Source organism: Pelophylax lessonae (genome assembly GCF_965119305.1).
Source record: "Pelophylax lessonae genome assembly, chromosome: 13".
NCBI classification, from domain to species: domain Eukaryota; kingdom Metazoa; phylum Chordata; class Amphibia; order Anura; family Ranidae; genus Pelophylax; species Pelophylax lessonae.
The window spans coordinates 141038421-141058693 of NC_138780.1; the positions used below are offsets into that span (position 1 = coordinate 141038421).

A 20273-nucleotide genomic window follows, 5' to 3' on the forward strand; every position below is an offset into this window, starting at 1 on the left:
CCATAGATTTGCATTGTGGAAAGGAGCAGTAAAGCACAACCATTGTGTAGCACTGCAAAGCAGCAAGCAGAGCTTGTAAGAGTATGTAATGTGCAAAAAGGCCGGTTCCATGGACACATAATTACATATTATACAAGGAAAGAAGGTTTTCAAGACCTTGACACACATTTATGTGTTTAAACATGCAATGCTGCTAAAAAGCCCACTTAAATGTAATGCTTTGTAATCAAAAAAGTTGAAACTTCACATCATATAAGCAGTTAGAAAAGACTGTGAACCTTCATACAGAAGAAGCCATTATTACTACAAATTACACAGACATTTTTAGCACCTCACAAAATGGCTGCCTTCACTGTGCCTCAGACAGGTCACTGGAAACCAATAACCTGACAGGCCGCACTGGTTGAGTTGCCAAAAAAACACCTCAGCTTTACTTTTGCGAAGTCCTTATTAAACTGATGAACCAGACTTCTATGTATTTTTACACCCAAAATATAATCTTCACTGTGCTTCTCTTACATCATTTTTTTTTTACTGGAAAATCAGCAGCGTCAAAATGGCTGGCCCAAGAGCCTAAAGTCAGTAGGTCTTTTTCATTGCAGCGATTTCTTGGAAGACCCTGAAGATACATTACGTGTTTGCTTTCAGACTGTGTTTAAGTCGCAGGCGCTCCTCTTTGAAGTATTGAACAGCGTGTAATATTGCATCCCTTTGATTATCATCTTTTGCCTTGCTGGCGTAGGCAGAAAAATGTCTGATGGCATCATCCAAAAGCATTCCCGGGTCGATGTCACGTCTTTGTTGGCGTAGCATTCGTTCACAAGCGATGGCATAGTTTTTGTGCCAAGTGATGGGGTGATTCTCTTGTTTGTTAATAACTTCTTTGTACAACTGAAACATGATAGAAAAGACCCTTCCTTTATCTTTACAACATTGACAATTCCCATGTTTTACTGTTCATGTGCTTCTTCTAATCATCAAACTTCAAACCTGATTCAAATTCCATTTATAAAACACAGAGGCAGTATACACATTCAACAGAGATTTAAAGTAGAAGTCTCACCAGAGGTTTAACATTTTTGGCCGATCCTCAGGGGACCCAGTGCACTTCGCACTTGGTTCCATTGAAATCCATGCAGTGTGTACTGAGCAGCAAGGTTAGATGATGAGATTAGCTTTGCTCATAGCTATCTGACCATGCTGGATGAGGGAGATGGGATCTATTCTTAGCTCAAACTAAGAGTACACAGAGGAGAGGAGAGGGGGCATGACGGAGTGCACCTGTACCCCCATACGGGAATGCCCATAATTTGGGCCTCAGCCTGCGGAGGAGCTACAGCCAGCACTGGTAAAAAATATCCCTTCACTTCACGGAATTGAACGTTACAAAGTATGGTGTACAATAGGTCCTTCTGGGGGCTTTACCAAGCATTTTAAACTTCTGGCCAGAGTTTTTCTTTGGCTCACAAAATATTCAACCAGTTAGACAATGTACTAACAACAATCTATTTCATAGTCTTGCCTTTACTTTGCAGTTGAGGCAATTGTACCACTAATAGACAGCCCAATAGGTACGTATGACCACACGTACTAGTCCACAGGGGGTAGATTTAATAAAACTGGAGCACTCAGAATCTGGTGCAGCTGTACATGGTACCAAATCAGCTTCTAACTTCAGCTTGTTCAATTAAGCTTTGCCAATAAAACCTGGAGGTTGATTGGTTTCTATGCAGAGCTGCACCAGATTTTGCGCTCTCCAGTTTTAGCAAATACACCCCACTCCCTCTCATGCTCTGAAATACAAGTCTGTGTATGGACAGCAATAATGAGGGGTGTTGCTGTATTCTATGCCATACATACCATAACATAAAACACTGAATGGGAGATCAGCAAGCACATTTTCACTCTAGGAAAAGGCATTTTAAGGCATTTTTAAGTAAAACCGGTAAAAACCAACACTTTGCAGAAAAAAAGGATGTGAGACTATGGGGTTGATTTACTAAAGGCAAATAGACTGTGCACTTCGCAAAGTGCAGTTGCACTCTGCAAGTGCTTCTGCTCCAGAGCTTAGTAAATGAGCAGAAGCTCTGCTGACTTCCATCATCCAATCACCTGCAAGAAAAAATGGATTTTTGTAAGATCTTACCGTAAAATCCTTTTCTCTTAAGCTCATTGACAGACGTAGTCCTCCTTGATTAATATCAACTCGGGTTATACTGCCCTCTACAGGAGTAGGACTAGACAGGAAAGAAAAATGTTCTGGCCACACCTTAGGGGCAGTCCCAGAGGGTATATCCTCTTATGCCCTGTACACACTATCAGATTATCTGAAGACTTTTGTCTGCAGACTTACCAAAACCATATAATATGAGGTCAAACCTAAACACTTACAATTTGTATGCAATCCGGCAGGCCCTTGCACTACATAGAAAAGGTAAATCTGAAGACAAAAGTCTTCAGATAATCTGATAGTGTGTACAGGGCATAACTTCCTGCTACAGGATATCAGTTATGTCACAAAGCAGTGTTTAGAGAATTTAACCCAACCCAACTCAAAAACAGAGGGGCGGGTACTACGTCTGTCAATGAGCTTAAGAGAAAAGGATTTTACGGTAAGATCTTACAAAAATCCATTTTTCTCTGTCGCTCATTGACAGACGTAGTCCTCCTTGATTAATATCAACTCGGGACGTCCCAAAGCAGTGCCACAAATGAGGGGTGGAATAACAGAAATCAAAATCCAGAAGGCCCAACCGGAGCCAACCAGAAGCATCAAGGACTCATTGAGCAAAAAGATGAGACCTAAGTGAAAAAACCCAACAAACCCTCGAGGTAGATCAACGGTCTCCTCAAATTGCGGCCTGCAAAACCTTGCGGCCAAATGAGGCATCCGACGATGCCATCACATCAACTTTATAAAATTTTGTAAAGGTATGAACCGACGATCAAGTAATCGCCTTGAAAACCTGGACCCCTGACGCCTGATGGTGGAAGGCCCAGGAAACACTTAAGCGCCTGAATAGAGTGCGCCTTAAACAGGGAACGGGGGATCCCGCCCCTTAATAGAATAAGCCTGTACCACCGTCTGTCTGATCCATCTAGACATGGTCGCGGCAGAAACAGGCAGCCCCTTTCTAGGGTCATCCGTGATCACGAAAAGTGAATCCGTTTTACGAAACGAGTTCGTAGTAGTCAAGTGTCCCCTGATTGTCCGAACCACATCCAAGGAGTGTAATGCAACCTCCCAAGGATGGCTAGGCTTAGGGCACAGGGAAGGTAACCCAATATTCTTATTCAGATGAAACTCTGAAACCACTTTAGGAAGGAAGGATGGATTCGGACGAAGAACCACCTTATCCCTATGAACCACCAGATATGGGGAACAACAAGATAATGCGGCCGGTTCTGACACCCTGCGTGCAGAAGTAATGGCCACCAAGAAGGCCACCTTCTGGGATAATGTAAGCAAGAGAATCTCCCTGATATTTTCAAAAGGAGGTTTCTGAAAAACCGACAACATCAAATTAAGATCCCAGGGTGGTAAGGGCGCGCGCACTGGCGGAGCCAAGTGCCGCACCCCCTGGATGAAATTCCGCACCAAGGAATGAGTAGCCAGAGGCTTCTGGAAGAAGATTGCTAACGCTGAAACCTGACCCTTGATATTGCTCAAGGATAGTTTCTGCTCAACCCCCTTTTGCAGAAAAGCCAAGATTCGGGTCACCGAATAGGTACATGGGGAAAAACCCAACGATTCACACCACGCAATATAAGCCTTCCATGTGCGATAATAGACTTTGCTGGAAGTCGCTTTCCTTGCTTTAATTAGAGTAGGAATAACTGAAGCTGACAATCCTCTGTCCTTCAGTACCTGGGTCTCAATGGCCAGGCCGTTAAAGCCAGCAACTGTAAAGCACGATGGAAGATCGGTCCTTGAGACCGCAGATCCTCCCTGAGAAGAAGTCTCCAAGGAGCGTCCGCGACTAGTCTGCCCAAGTCGGCGTACCCGGCTTGACGAGGCCAGCCCGGAATTACCAGGATAACTGGAGTTCCCTCCACCTCTATCCTGCGGAGAAATCTCAGCAGTAACTTGAGAGGGGGGAAGACATACAGTAGCTGATACTGCCCCTACAGGGCACTCAGCGCGTCTGCTGCGTCCGCTAGAGGATCGCAGGCGCGAGCCCTGTTGAGCCGACATGCCAACAGATCCATATCCAGGGTGCCCCAATGAAGGGACAGCTGGTGAAATACCTCTGGATGAAGAGACTATTCCTCTTGATCCAGAATCTGACGGCTGAGATAATCTGCCTGTCCACCCCCGGGATGAATATCGCGGAGAGAGCTGGAACAACTGTTCCGCCCAATAAAGAATGTTGGCCACTTCTATGGCTGCCAGGGCACTCTTGGTGCCCCTTGGTGATTGACATAAGTCATGACCGTGGCATAGTCCGATTGGATCCGAACCGGGCTGCCCTGGAGCTGCTCGGTCCAGTAAATCGGACAAAGTCTGATCGCTCCCAGTTCCAACACATTTATCGGTAACCTGGAATTTATCAGAAGAAATGACTTCCCCTGGCTGAGCATCGGAGACCGAAGCCACCAGACCAGAGCCTCCCTGGTCCGCTCGCTCAATCGGATCCGATTGTCCAGGGAATCGGGATTCCGATTCCATTTGAGAAGAATCTCCTCTCGGAGAATTCGGGTATGAGACTGGGCAAACGGTACTGCCTCTAAGGAGGCGACCATCAGTCCCAGCCAGTTGACGGACAGCAACATCCGAATCATTGACTGAATCTTCTGGAGTTTCTCCGCATGGAGAAACACTCTTGCCAAGGATGTATCCAAAATTAGGCCCAGATAGTTCAGTGTCCTGGTGGGAACCAGCCTGTGAAGATGGGGATATGAAGATAGGCATCCTAAATGTCTATGGACGCCAGGAGATCCCCCTGATGCAGGGAGGCCACCACTGTTCGGATGGACTCCATCTCTCCCAAGACCAGAGTTGGACGCACCTAGCCCTTTTTCCTGGGCATTGTGAACAGGTTCGACTAGAAACTGAAACTGTCCAAGGAATGGGAACTACCACTCCCTGTTGCATCAAGCTGTCCCCCGCAAAGCTCTTTAAGCGACCCGGGGATGTGGAATATTGGAAGGGAAGAATCGCACCGGTGAAAGTGATCGAAACTCGATCTTGTATCCCGACCGTATGACCTCGTGAACCCCTTTATCCGGGATTCTGGAAAGCCATGGATCCTGAAACCGGTGAAGACGTCCCCCCACCCTAGAGATGGGTGGGGGCCCATACTGTCAATCCAACGGGAAACAGTGGCTTTATTTAGTCTGGAAATCGGTGAGTCCACTATTGGTGGTACCGTCCATCTTATAATACCTCAAACTGATAGCGCCTAGCAATGCGTTTGGAAATAGCAGGGGTTCGTTTTCGGACGACCCCCTTTGGGCAAGGGAAACCCTTTCGCCATTTTGGTAGGCTTGCTAGTACCAAAAAAGGAATATCAGTCTCAGCTACCTCTGCCGGTGTAATCTCAAGATTTAAGGTTTCCCGGACAGACACAACTAGTGCCTCCACCAACGCTTCTTGTGCTATGGCGGAGGCAGAAGCGTCCTCCTCACTGTCTGAGGAGACCGTACCTGAGACAACAACCCCAGAAAAAGGGCTGCAATGACCAGCTCAGAAACCGTATCTGAAGTATCAGATGAAATAGGGGTAGGCGGGGGTCACTTTTCTTGACCCCCGTCCCTGATAGGCTACCTCCACCCAGGCTACCTCCACCCGGGATACCAAAGACTCCAAAACTGCTGATAATGCATCATCACAAGTGGGGTACTGGAGGGTCCTGCGGCCACCTCGAGGGGATCAGGTGGGGATACATGTGTGGCAGGGTTCATGATTAACAAGACACTTGCCAGCAAACACAAAAAATTAATTGCAAGAAAAAACATTTTTTTTTTTTACTTAGTCCCCCAGCACAATAGCGCCCCTCAGTGTACCTGCTTGGACCCCTCAGAGAGAGAGAGAGACCCCAAGGCTCACCTGATGCACAGAAGTTTCTTATCAACCTGCTTCCAGCACTGTCTGTTACAGACAGGAAGTCTTTGGCTTGCTTTCCCGGGCCGAGGAGGCGGCTCCGCCCCTTTACACGCCTTCGGGCGCCTCCCAATTACTCCTCGAGGTGTTTGGTCACCTCAAACATGGCCGCCCCCATGCTGGAGACACGAGGCTACGCCAATATGGCGGCCTCGTGCGATCTGCAGGAAAATGGCGGCGGCCTGTGGAGGAGAGCGGCGGCTTGAGCAAAGTAGCAGCGGCCTGCGGGAGTGTGCGCTCGGCCTGTGCGGCCTGCGGGAGTGTGCGCTCGGCCTGTGCGGCCTGCGGGAGTGTACGCTCGGCCTGTGCGGCCTGCGGGAGGTAGTCCTCGGCCTGTGCGGCCTGCGGGAGTGTGCGCTCGTCCTGTGCAGCCTGCGGGAGGTAGTCCTCGGCCTGTGCGGCCTGCGGGAGGCTGTGCGGCCTGCGGAGGTGACCGGCTTTATGGAAGGATGGCGACCTGCGGATGCGGTAATCCAGGCATAGGCATCGGCCTGTATACACATTATGTCAGGTAGGATACCTCTATACCTTAATAGTAATGCCTTTTAGCAGTCTGCCACTGACTTCAGTCATCTCCCTTATCGTGTCATATAGTGACTATAGATAGTCAGCTCCCAAACCAAGCTCAGGGGGATCAATGACACCTGCTAGGATCACGTCCATCCATCCCAGAGAGGGGCCCGCGTCCACCAACAAACCCGACAGGGGGAGAGGGGGAACATTTTACTCACCATACCGGAACCAGGCGGGCGCCAACTCCTGACAGAACCCCTCTCCACTAGGGTGGGGGGGCTGTCGACCAATACGGACGCCGTTTACAACTGGTCATTGGCGTCCAGGTGAGACGTTTAACTCGCAGGGTCAGTCCCCGTCCAGTGGGACTATGTCGCGGCCGACCCAGCGCGGAGCTATGGCCTGCACGCGCTCGTAGGCTGAGGGTGACCACTGGATCTCAACACCCAGCCCGTCGCCCAGTTTCAGCGTATTTGCTTGAAGATCTCACAGGAACACTGGAGAAGAAAAGCTGCCTAAAAAAGTATTTCTAAAAAATCTTGCCAGGACCAAAGATCCCAGCAAGGAACTTAGGTCCTTACTCCTAACTAGACAGAAAAAAACTGATATCCTGTAGCAGGAAGTGAGAGGATATACCCTCTGGGACTGCCCCTAAGGTGTGGCCAGAACGTTTTCTTTCCTGTCTAGTCCTACTCCTGTAGAGGGCAGTATAACCCGAGTTGATATTAATCAAGGAGGACTACGTCTGTCAATGAGCGACAGAGAAAAATGTGTTTTTTTTTTTCCTTGCATGTGATTGGGTATTCTTTGCAAAGTGAAGCTTTACCTCGTTCAATAAGCTCTGGAGCAACTGTATTTTACAAATTTCACAGTCTGATTGTCTTTAGTAAATCAACTCATATGATTGGGCTTTTATGATAGTGCACCAAGCCTATTTAAAGTTTTTTTTTTTTTTTTTTAAAGCCTCTTCAGGAGAGTGCAATAATGGCAGGGCTATGCCACATCCCACTGATGTACCTGGCATCCTCTGAACTATCTCCTAGTAGGTTTGGAGCTACTTTCATTTTCAGGGAAGGTCTGCGGTAGGGATTATTAGCTTGATAGACGCTCTGCTCTTTAACGACCATAACAGAATGTTGTCTATCACAGTGTGGGGGCCATAGCTGAGACAAAGTTCTACATTAGAAACTAGAAGTTTGAAGACCCATCGGAGTGCACTACAGTTGCTTTCCTGGAAAGGCAGGTCTCCAGACTTGGAAGATGCAAGCAAAGATACCATAATTACACCAAATCTTGTAACACAACATACTGCAGAAAACATAAAAACTGCAATTATCTTATGTCATCATGGCATGTTATGTTTACTGTGTGCTAGTTGTGCCCGGGTTTATTTCTAAAATTGGCAGCTCATTTCTGATTAGCTCCTTTTGTTCCCCAGATTAAAGGTAACCTCGCACAGATTACACACGTTGAAACAATGTAATCCAACTACCTTGTGTGAAAACTCCTGTATTCTAAATGCTAAGGAATTGATTTGTGAACATGGTTATTAGCTGCAAAAAAAAAAAAAAAGAAGCAAAAAAATTACTAAAGCTGGGCATAGACATTTTGAATCTCAGCCGGTTCAACAGGGACCGGCCAAGATTCAAACCATATATGGGCAAGCTGATTGTTCCAACTTAGGTACAACCAGCCTGTCAAATGTATCATGTGACTATTGCAAGTGGCTATAACCGCTGGCAATAATCACCTATTAATAACCCCCCTTCTGGGAGAACACAGTGGGGTGGGGGGGGGGGAATCCCCCTTCCACATTGACCCTGTTGGTTGGGGAATCCACAGGTTGCAGGAAAGGAAATCTAATCATCTACTGTATGGCCAGCTTAAGAGACATTGTCAATACAATCAGTTACAAGAAAATATCATTAATGCCTCGTACACACGACGAGATTATTGGACGATTTATTGTACGCTTTTTTTTTTTGCATGCTTGTCTCATATCGAAAATTAAGAGGTTTCTCAACTTAGGAAAATACTTGTATGACAGAATACAACCTCGGAAGCAGTGGCGGCTGGTGCTTCATGGGCCGGGGGGGGGGGGGGGGGCGACAGACGAACCCCGGCAGTGACAGCGGCTTCCCCTGCGTCTCCTCCCTCCTTCTCCTCAGCCAATAGCATGGTCTTTCGGCCAATCGGAATACGGGTCTCAGGACCCGCTTCCTGATTGGCTGGGAGGAGAATCAGTGTGATGATAGCGAATTTTCATTCGCTATTGTCACACAACTGGGTGGGCTCAGGGCACAGTGCTCTGCGCCCCGAGCCCTCCGTTTTTTGAAGCCTATAAGAGCCTCTGGCTCTAATCACGTGCTTCAGAAAAAAAACAAAAAAAAATTGGAATCCATGCGTCCTGCATGTAGATTAGGGGGCTGGACGCATGGATGGGGGGGTGGCGCCCCTGCACCCCCAATGGACGGGCCGCCACTGTTCAGAAGTATAGTAACGTATTCTTTCGTATCCAAGCATGTATAGTCTTGTTCTTCTAATTTTTTGGAACAAAAACTGTACTGATTAAATTAAAATTGTACGATCTGGTATTGTACGAGAACAATTTTCAGGTTTGTCCCTTCACATATTTTTGGACAAACTATTGTGATCGACTCTCGAAAGCGGTGTACTACTGATCAGATCATCATACGATCGCTTCAAAGCTGTATTTTTCGTCTGATTTTCTGATTCTGTGTGCTAGGCTAAATTCTATGATGAATGAAAGTTACCTTGTAAGAATAGAAGTAGAGTTGATTCTTGACTGCTGCAGATAAGTGAGCAGACTCAGCCAGATCAAAGATAAAGAAGGCAGTTTTAACTCTGGAAAGAAGACAAAAGTCAAAGGTAAAATCACAGATTCCTATACAGCCTCCAATGTACAAAAAAAGGATGACAATTGCTGCTCGTTAAACATTTGCACACCTTGCTGCAAAAATTATCAGACTTCCCAATTACACTGCATTCAAAAAACTATACAGTACCTTGCTTCCCACATTTCTCCATTGGCCACTGCTTCCCAGGATGACTGTTCAAACCTTAAAGGAAAGAAATAGGTTATGTATAAAATGTAACATCAGTCTATTAACCTTTAAAGCAGCTCATCTGACAGGCTTCCTATATTGAGGCCATAGATTGTTTTAAATTTAAACCTACAGAATGTGCAAAAAAAAAAAAAGACCAACCAGCTTTTTACATGTTCAAAGACGTCACTCCTATACGTTAGAGCACAGCAGTTAAAATCTGGTGGTAGATCAAACTCTGCCACATTTCACCAAATTAAAGAAATACTCTGGAATGGAAGATTTTTTTTTCCTTCAACATATATACAGCAGAGCTCAGAAATGAGGGAGGGGGCAGCACAAATAGCCAATCAGATCTGCTACAGTGAAAGGAGGATGCTAATAGAAGGACAGAGCAGAGTGGCAGAGAGATGAGCTCACTGGGGTTGCTGCCTCTCCTTGACCTAGAACAAGCCCTAGAAGTGTTACTAAACTGCAGCAGAAAAAAGGTAGGTCTCCTGCCCTGCTGTTCAGGGCTCTGTGGTGTGACAGAGCTTTGTAAATCTCAGTACTGAATGGTCAGAAATACAAATCCATTGGAGTAAAACAGCTAGCTTAAATGTATTTGATTTGTGCATTTATCTGTTTGCCTAAAGTTTGGCTTTCACAGTTAGACACTGGCCCTTATAAATAGTTAAAGTGAAACTTTAGTCAGAAAATGAAGTACTACTAGATCACTTCAGGCTAGCCCCTTTTGCAGGTATAGCTATGTAAAAACATTAAAAATAAGTGTCTATACTGTTTAACCACCTCCGGCCCGCCGTATTGTCCAATCACGGGTGGGCATGTCTCTCTCATTCTGGGACGTCATATAATGTTGTCCTACTCTCACACTTGCACGCCTGCGGTGGCACACGCAGCGTGGCGATTGGTGGTGCACTCTGTCCCTGGGAGATCTCAGTAAAGAGTCAATGATGAGGCTCTTTACCCATGTGATCAGCTTTGTCCAATCAAAGCTAATCACATGTAAACAAGGAAATGCTGGTTATCGGCATGCCTTTCCTCACACTGACAGAGTGAGGAGAGGAGAGCCAATCAGCCGCATTTCCTCACAAGGGAGAACTGTACAGATAATCAGGGCACTGATTATCAGTGCAACCCCAACAGTGCCCAGCAGTGATGCCAATCAGTGCCTAGCAGTGATGTCAGTCAGTGCCCAGAAATTATGCCAACCAATGCTCAGCTGCGATGCCAGTCATTGCTGCTGTTCAATGCCAATCAGTGCCTGCTCATCAGTGCTGCCCATCATTGCCACCTATCAGTGCCACCAATCAGTACCCATTAGTGCTGCCCATCAGTGCTGCCTATTAGTGCCCATAAGTGTTGCCTATCAGTGCCCATCAGTGCTGCATATTAGTGCTTCCTCATCAGTGCCACCTCATCAGTGTTGTCTCATCCATGCCCATCACAGTGTAACCTATCAGTGCTGCCCATTAGTGCCAATCAGTGCAGCCTATTAGTGTCAATCAGTGCAGCCTCATCAGTGCACATCAGTGAAGGTGAAAAATTACTTATTTACAAAATTTTATAACAAACTAAGAAAAACTTTTCAACATTTTTGGTATTTTTTCTTTTTTTTTTTTTTTTAGCAAAAAATAAAAACCCAGTGGTGAATAAATACCACCAAAAGAAAGCTCTATCTGTCTCAAAAAAATGATAAAAATGTTGTTTGGGTACAGAGTTGCATTACCGCGCATTGCCATTCAAGGGAGTAAAAGTGCCCAGTGGGCATGTAGTTAAAATCCAGTAATACTGTCTAACCCTGCTCTGCACATGGTCAGTTGCTCTCTATTTTTAGGCACTGACAAATTTGTAGAGGCTGATCTGCTGACAGCCTTAAAGAGGAATTAAACCCTCATTATAATAATGACAAACCCTCCTATCCTTTACAGCCAAGAAAGCTGCTTCTGTTTGATCTGCAACTGCCATGGTGCTTGCCATGTGATCAGTGGTGACACCAGCCATTTGATGGTTTGAAAGTTTGATTGAGGACACAAGCAAATGTGACAGTTAGCAATGGCTTTTGAAACCGTTAAATCGATGGGTTTAATTACGCTTCATGATTTACTTCTGCTCAGAGGCTCTTGGCTTCAACAAAATGGAAGCCTCAACAAGAAGAAACAGGAACAATCCTGGAGGCAATTTACAGCACACTCTAATTTTGGTGGCATAATTATTAATGTGGAATGTATGTTCCTTGTTAAAGAACATTATTTTTATCAAGTAGTTATGGGTAAAGTTCTGCTATATTGTTTGAGTGTGATCCAATGCCGGTGGCTTCCCTGTCTTCCTAATGTAACAAAGAAAAACAAATGTGTAAGAATACCATGATAGTACATCCAGTGACCACAAAACACCAAGCTGTATTCCAAACCATCACACATACTTTCCATACTCCTCTGTCCAGTTATACAGGTTGGTGGTGAGTGTGATCCATTCCTCTGCATCCAAAGGTGTATTTATTGGGACAAACTTTTCACAGGATCCCCATGGCCACAACGAGTAGCTTTTCCTCCATGTTGGATCGCCTTCATTCAGTCCAATACATACAAATATTTCCCTGCTGCAGGCAGATAAGTGAAACATATTAGGACAAAAAATGAAATCCAAAACAGAATAGTTCCCAGTGCAACCAGCTCACGTATTATACAGAACTTTTCATAAAGTTATTTTGGATAAGGCATTGAATAGTTTCACAGTATTTCTGTCTGTGACCCCATTTGGAAGCTTTTCTCCTACTCCCTGGCCCTGTGACACCTGTACAAGAAATGGAGGGGGCTGCAGTTGTCTGGGGTAACAGAAAGGCACAGAAAGCAATAATGCACTTAGAAAGTGAGGAGAATCACCCAAAAGGGACAAAGACAGCAATAAAAACTTAACAGAGGTTCTAATCCTTTCAGTCTCTGTTCAAAACACACTAAAATATTTTGGTTGGTTTTGGGCCTGAATGTAATGGCAACATTACAACTAACTATGCACCACCTGCGGCCTTTTTTAAAGCGGTTGTAAACCCAAAAACACAAAAAAAAAAAAAAAAAAAACCTGCAAGACAAAGGCATAATGAGCTAGTATGCATCGCATACTAGCTCATTATGTATTACTTACCTTAGAACGAAGCCCCGACACGGACCCCCGGACATCGCTGCGGGCGCTGCCATGATCCCTCGCTGTCTCTTCCGGGTTCGGCGACTCCGGCGCTGTGATTGGCCGGAGCCGCGATGACGTCACTCCCGCGCATGCGCGCGGGAGTGATTTTCCGGCAAGCTCCCGGCAAGGGAAGCTGAAGGTCCGCCAGACCTTCAGAGCGCATGTGCCGCTCTCGTGAGCGGCTGCATGCACTGCAAATATCTCCTAAACCGTGCCGGTTTAGGAGATATTAATTGTACCTACAGGTAAGCCTTATTATAGGCTTACCTGTAGGTAAAAGTAAAAAAAAAGCGGGATACTACCGCTTTAAGGGTCCCCATCACAGAACTTGGCAATTCATTTTGGTTGAATGGGCATAAATTCTTACATACACTGTACAATCTTTTGGAAAATCACATACAGTATGGGGTTTATTTACTAAAACGTGAGAGTGCAGCTCTGCATAGAAACCAATCAGCTTCCAGGTTTTTTTTTTTTTTCAAAGCTTAATTGAACAAGCTGAAGTTAGAAGCTGATTGGCTACGATGCATGGCTGCACCACATTTTGCATTGTCCAGTTTTAGTAAATCAACTCCAATTGCTATTCTATCCAGAAAGGGAGAGACAACTTTCCTTAATTCCCATGGTTTTGGAATTGGATATCCAACAAGTTTATATAGGTGTGACAATAAGGTGGCCATATATTTTCTATTCCATATACATTGTCAGCTCTATCCAACTTTGTGCATGAAGTGCCGCCGCAAGTTAGGACACTTTGCTGCCAGAGCCAATCTGGTGTCTGCACAACATTATGGGAATTAAAGCAATGTGATGCCATAGGAAGCACTTTGATCATCTTCTGTGCCCGTAATTTATAATATCCATGTGTACAACAGAAGAGGCGTAATCACATGTTAAAATCTTACATTTTTATAGCAAACATTTGCTTAAAATTCAGGGATTTTTAGTTTGTATACAATGCAATACAGGTTTAAGCTGAACAACTGCTTAAACTAGATCCCTCTCAAGCCAGTCCTTACTCTTTCTTGCAATTGAAAATTGGGAAAGAGAAGAAAAACAAAGTAGTAACACAAATTCACCATAACATACTCTAGCTAATAGATGTATAGGATTTTCTTTCACACCATAGAAATGCAGTCCAGATGCATATCCGCATACGCATTTTTTTATGTGTTTCCGGTGCGTTTTTGATGCCTACCAGTGCATTTTTCCCCTTTTTTTCTTCCCCTTCAATGGGGACATGTGCGTTCCGGTGCGCTTTTGATGCGTTTTACCATGTTTCAGTACAGTTCAGTGCAGGAAAATGCAGCATGTTCTACTTTTTTTTCTGGAACTGACCGCACTCTTGTGAACTATGCCATTGGAAACCATATAACATACTATCTATGCCTTTCTGATGTAGAAACAAAATGCACTGGACTGCATGTGGTGTGAACTGGCTCTAATAATAGATTATGGTTTTAGGGATTTTTTTCAGTGGGAACGCAAGGGAACATAGTTCTGGCCCTCAAGCACTTAATTTATGTATATAATGGCAAAGGGTGCTAGGGTGTGCTGTTGCTGGCTGCTGGGGGATCTATTGTAGCTGGTGGGGGATCTATTGTTGTGAGGGGTCTATTGTTGCTGGATATGTCTATTGTTGCTGGTGAGGGATCTATTGTTGCAAAGGGTCAATTTTACCTGGGAGTGATCTACTTGTTGAAGGGGGAGTCTAATGTTGCTGGCTGATGGGGGATCTTAAGTTACTACAGGGAAGGGGGGTCTGTTGTTGCTGGGGTGAATATATTGCTGCTGGGGGGTCTATCGTTGCTGGCTTCAGGAAATCTATTTTACGGCTTTTCTTGTTATTAACACATTCCGTACGAATTACTTAGCACCACAAAATGATACTTGGTGCTATATTCTCTAAAATGGGTGGTACTGGGAGGTGGGTAGGGGTGGTGCCAAGGGACAGTTATCGGGGATGAGTAAGGGCTGAGACAAGGAGTGACTCAAATGGGGGGGAGTAACTGCACCTATTCTCTAAGAAAAAAGCCCCGATTGTATTACCACATATTGACCACGGAACCACAAGCTTAGTACGCAGAAATGCTTACTGTTCATTTACTTTGAGAAAACGGAGGAGGCTGAAAGTCACTGTTCCATCTGGAAGCTTTGATTCTGCTGGGTTCCATCGATTGCCAGGAAAATGAACATTTGGTAAGTGTTTTGCAGTCTTTGGTACATACCATTCATAGGTCATCATCTATAATGAAGCAATGAAAAAATCAGCATTCCTGACATAAAAACAGTAAAACGTAGCTTTTCTCAAAGTGGAACTAAATGCATTGAATTAATAGTTTCCAAGAACAGTTACATTCAAGGCATGCTGTAAATGATAAATGTCACAAGTGCTTGTGCTCTTAAGCCAACAAATGGCTGATGTCATAACTGATCACATGTACAGCACCATGGTAACTGCAGATCAAACATGGGCTAATATGGCAGCTTACTTGGCTGTTAAGGATAGGAGGACTTAGTTCCACATTAGGATTATATTTCTTGATGTAAATGGCCAGTACATATTGTAATAAAAATGAAATGGCTCATTTATTGATATTATCCAGCAGCAGGGTATCCTTTTGTGTAACCCAAGAAAGCACAGACAGCACCCTTGTTTAACGCACCATCTCCAAAACATGCCCACCTTCTCTTAAAGCCATCATGCAGGAGGAATATATTGAGTATTTTGTACTTTGCTGCTCAGACACTTTTGGGCCATCATCTGAGTCATCAGTTTAGGAAAGACTGATGGCTGACATCAAGATGGGAGCAGGTGGCTGCACTGTCTTACACATGGTAGCCCCAGTGGACTTGCGTTGGCTCCTAGGATGTATCCCCATCCGGGTCTGAGGTGGACGGGCAGTGTGTTGGCAGCCCTATTCTTGCAACCATATGATACCATAAGTATCGTGAGATCCTAGCCAACAACCTCCTTCCCTCAGTAAGAGCATTGAAGATGGGCCGTGGCTGGGTATTCCAGCATGACAACGACCCTGAACAAACAGCCAGGGCAACTAAGGAGTGGCTCCGTAAAAAGCATCTCAAGGTCCTGCGGTGACCTAGCCAGTCTCCAGACCTGAACCCAATAGAAAATCTTTGGAGGGAGCTGAAAGTCTGTATTGCCCAGCATCAGCCTCGAAACCTGAAGGATCTGGAGAAGCTCTGTATGGAGGAGTGAGCCAAAATCCCAGCTGCAGTGTATGCAAAGCTGATAAAGAACTAAAGGTAACATATGATCTCCATAATTGCAAACAAAGGTTTCTGTACCAAATATTAAGTTCTGCTTTTCTGATGTATCAAATACTTATGTCATGCAATAAAATGCAAATTAATAACTTAAAAATCATACAATGTGATTTTCTGGATTTTTGTTTTAGATTCCATGTCTCACAGTTGAAGAGTACCTATGATAAAAATTACAGACCTCTACATGCTTTGAAAGTAGGAAAACCTGCAAAATCGGCAGTGTATCAAATACTTGTTCTCCCCACTGTGTATACACAGCTCAAAAAAATTAAAGGAACACTTTGAAAACACATCAGATCTAAATGGGGGAAACATATGCTGGATATCTATACTGATATGGACTGGGTAATGTGTTAGGAATGAATAGATGCCACATCGTTTGATGGAAATTATAATTATCAACCTACAGAGGGCTGAATTGAAAATTACCTGAAAATCAAAGTGAAAAAAATTATGCAGCAGGTTAGTCCATTTTGCTGAAATTTCATTGCAGTAACTCAAAATGGTACTCAGTAGTTTGTATGGTCCCTACATGCTTTTATGCATGCCTGACAATGCCAGGGCATGCTCCTAATGAGAACTTTCAATGGTATCAATTCCTTCATCCTCCAGGAACTGGCTGCATACTCTCACCACATGAGGCCAGGCATTGTCGTGCACTGGAGGAACCCAGGACCCACTGTATCAGCAAAGGGACTAACAATGGGTCCAAGGATTTCATCCCGAGACCTAATGGCAGCCAGGATGCCATTGTCTAGCCTGTAGAGGTCTGTGCATTCCTCCATGGATATGTCTCCCAAGACCATCATTGATCCACTATCAAACCAGTCATGCTGAACGATGTTACAGGCAGCATAACTTTCTCCACGGCTTCTCCAGACCCTTTCACGTCTGTCACATGTGCTCAGGGTGAACCTGCTCTCATCTGTGAAAAGTACAGGGCGCCAGTGGCAGACCTATTAATTCTGGTGTTCAATGGAAAATGCCAATCGAGCTCTATTGTGCTGGGCAGTGAGCACAGGGCCCACTAGAGGACATCAGGCCCTCAGGCCACCCTCATGAAGTCTGTTTCTGATTGTTTGGTCAGGGACATTCACACCAGTTGCCTGCTGGAGGCCATTTTGTAGGGCTCTGGCAGTGCACATCCTGTTCCTCCTTGCACAAGCAAGGAGCAATGACTGGTCCTGCTGATGGGTAAGGGACCTTCTATGGCCCTGTCCAGCTCTCCTAGAGTGACTGCCTGTCTCCTGGATTCTCCTTTATTCTTCTCAGACTGTGCTGGGAGACACAGCAAACCTTCTGACAATGGCACATATTGATGTGCTGTTGAATTCTATTGGACTGCCTGTGCAACCTCTATAGGGTCCAGGTTTCGCCTCATGCTACCAGTAGTGACACTGACCCTAGCCAAATGCAAAACTAGTGAAAAACAGTCAGAAAGATGAGTAGGGAAAAAAAATGTCAGTGGCCTCCACCTGCAAAAACTATTCCTGTTTTGGAGGTTGTCTCATTGTTGCCCATCTAGTGCACCGGTTGTTAATTTCATTAACACCAAAGCAGCTGAAACTGATTAACAACCCCCTACTTACCTGACCAGATCAATATCCCAAGAGTTTCATTGACTTGATGCTATACTCTGATTAAAAAGTGTCCCTTTAATTTTTTTGAGCAGTGTGTATATCATATATATCTACACCTACAGTTTCTCACAAAAGTGAGTACACCACTCACATTTTTGTAAATATTTTATTATATCTTTTCATGTGACAACACTGAAGAAATTACACTTTGTTACAATGTAGAGTAGTGAGTGTACAGCTTGTATAACAGTGTACATTTGCTGTCCCCTCAAAATAACTCAACACACGGCCATTAATGTCCAAACCGCTGGCAACAAAAGTAAGTACACCCATAAGTGAAAAAGTCAAAATTGGGCCCAATTTTCCCTCCCCGGTGTCATGTGACTTGTTAGTGTTACAAGGTTTCAGGTGTCAATGATGAGCAGGTGTGTTAAATTTGGTGTTATCGCTTTCATTCTCTCATACTGGTCACTGGAAGATCAACATGGCACCTCATGGCAAAGAGCTCTCTGAGGATCTGAAAAAAAGAATTGTTGCCCTACATAAAGATGGCCTAGGCTAAACGAAGAGTGCCAAGACCCTGAAACTGAGCTGCAGCACGGTGGCCAAGACCATACAGTTGTTTAACAGGACAGGTTCCACTCAGAACAGACCACGCCATGGTTGACCAAAGAAGTTGAGTGCACATGCTCAGCATCATATCCAGAGGTTGTCTTTGGGAAATAGACGTATGAGTGCTGCCAACATTGCTGCAGTGGTTGAAGGGGTGGGGGTTCAGCCTGTCAGTGCTCAGACCATACGCCGCACACTGCATCAAATTGGTCTGCATGGCTGTCTTCCCAAAAAGAAAAGCCTCTTCTAAAGATGATACACAAGAAAGCCTGCACACAGTTTGCTGAAGGCAAGCAGACTAAGGATATGGATTACTGGAACCATGTCCTGTGGTCTGATGAGACAAAGATAAACTTATTTGGTTCAGATGGTGTCAAGCGTTTGTGACGGCAACCAGGTGAGAAGTACAAGTGTGTCTTGCCTACAGTCAAGCATGGTGGTGGGAGTGTCATGGTCTGGGACTGCATGAGTGCTGTCGGCACTAGGGAACTACAGTTCATTGAGGGAACCATGAATGCCAACATGTACTGTGACATACTGAGGCAGAGCATGATCCCCTCTCTCCGGGAACTGGGCCGCAGGGCAGTATTCCAAAATGATAACGACCCCAAACACACCTCCAAGATGACCACTGCCTTGCTAAAAAAGCTGAGGGTAAAGGTGATGGACTGGCAAGAATGTCTCCAGGCCTAAACCCTATTGAGCATCTGTAAGGCATGCTCAAACGGAAGGTGGAGGAGCGCAAGGTCTCTAACATCCACCAGCTCCATGATGTTGTCATGGAGGAGTGGAAGAGGACTCCAGAGGCAACCTGTGAAGCTCTGATGAACTCCATGCCCATGAGGGTTAAGGCAGTGCTGGAAAATAATGGTGGCCACACAAAATATTGACACTTTGGGCACAATTTGAACATTTTCACCTAGGGGTGTACTCACTTTTGTTGCCAGCGGTTTAGACATTAATGGCTGTGTGCTTAGTTATTTTGAGGGGACAGCAAACTTATACTGTTATACAAGCTGTATGCTCACTACTTTACATAGTAGCAAAGTGTCATTTCTTCAGTGTTGTCATGAACAGATAAAATAAAATATTTACAAAATGAGGGGTGTACTCACTTTTGTGAGATACTGTATATATACACACACATTACCCTGAAAGGGCCACTGAATTTTTGGCCTTTTTCCCCCACACAGCTTCCACAGCCAGGCAAAAGGGACTTTCCACACTCTTTCCAATTGCCCAATAACCAGCCCAGGGGACTTGGTTTTTAAGGTTTATTGCAGAACGTTGAACTTGGATAGGGATTAGGGATAGATGAGATGACCAGAACTGAATAACTTCAAACTTCAAACAAACAGTTGAGGACCTCTTAAAGTCTCTGGTTGCTATGAACGGACTCTATACTGAGTTGCAAACCAGTGGGAGTGGTGGTGCATTTGGCATAATGAATAAAAGTTCCAAAAGTTAAAGTTGCACATGCAGCACATGGCTGTATTGCATGGCACCTGCCTGCTCTTGACCAAAACTAAAGATATTGGGGTGCTCCTGGCTGTATTGCACTTGCACTAAATCTAACTCCCTGGTCCCAGATATGTTGGATATTGCACTTCACTGACCTCTCTGTAGCTTTGGGTGTGTTGGCTGGTATGTACTCACTTTAAGTAGCTCCTAGAATCAAGAAAACTGTTGCACTGGCCTCTCTGCTGCACAGGCTGATACTGTTTTTTACTGATGTCTGCTGCTAAGCCTAGCTGAGACTGGGCTGAATGAATGCTTGAAGCTTCCCACTTTCTCTCTCTGCCTTTCTTCTGCCCCAAGGGCAGAGCCCCCAACACAGGGATCTCCTCCAGACGACTGGACCTCAATCTCTCCTCCCAGTCTGCAAGGCTCCTGAGTATTTGTGGGTTATTTTCCAACCTTCTGGGC

The 20273-nt window shown here is 45.0% G+C and overlaps 1 protein-coding gene across 1 annotated transcript in view; it reads right to left on the reverse strand.

Moving 5' to 3' along the window:
• Positions 1 to 533: 533 nt before the first annotated feature.
• Positions 534 to 20273, reverse strand: part of TMEM260 (transmembrane protein 260) — a 126918-nt gene continuing 107178 nt past the window's right edge. Inside the window, exons 13-17 of the mRNA XM_082275619.1 lie at positions 14964 to 15112; positions 12107 to 12283; positions 9643 to 9696; positions 9391 to 9481; positions 534 to 891 (exon numbers count right to left, since the gene is read on the reverse strand). Of these exons, the coding sequence (XP_082131745.1) occupies positions 631 to 891; positions 9391 to 9481; positions 9643 to 9696; positions 12107 to 12283; positions 14964 to 15112 (732 nt within the window). The 3' untranslated portion in view covers positions 534 to 630. The remainder of the gene's footprint in view (positions 892 to 9390; positions 9482 to 9642; positions 9697 to 12106; positions 12284 to 14963; positions 15113 to 20273) is intronic.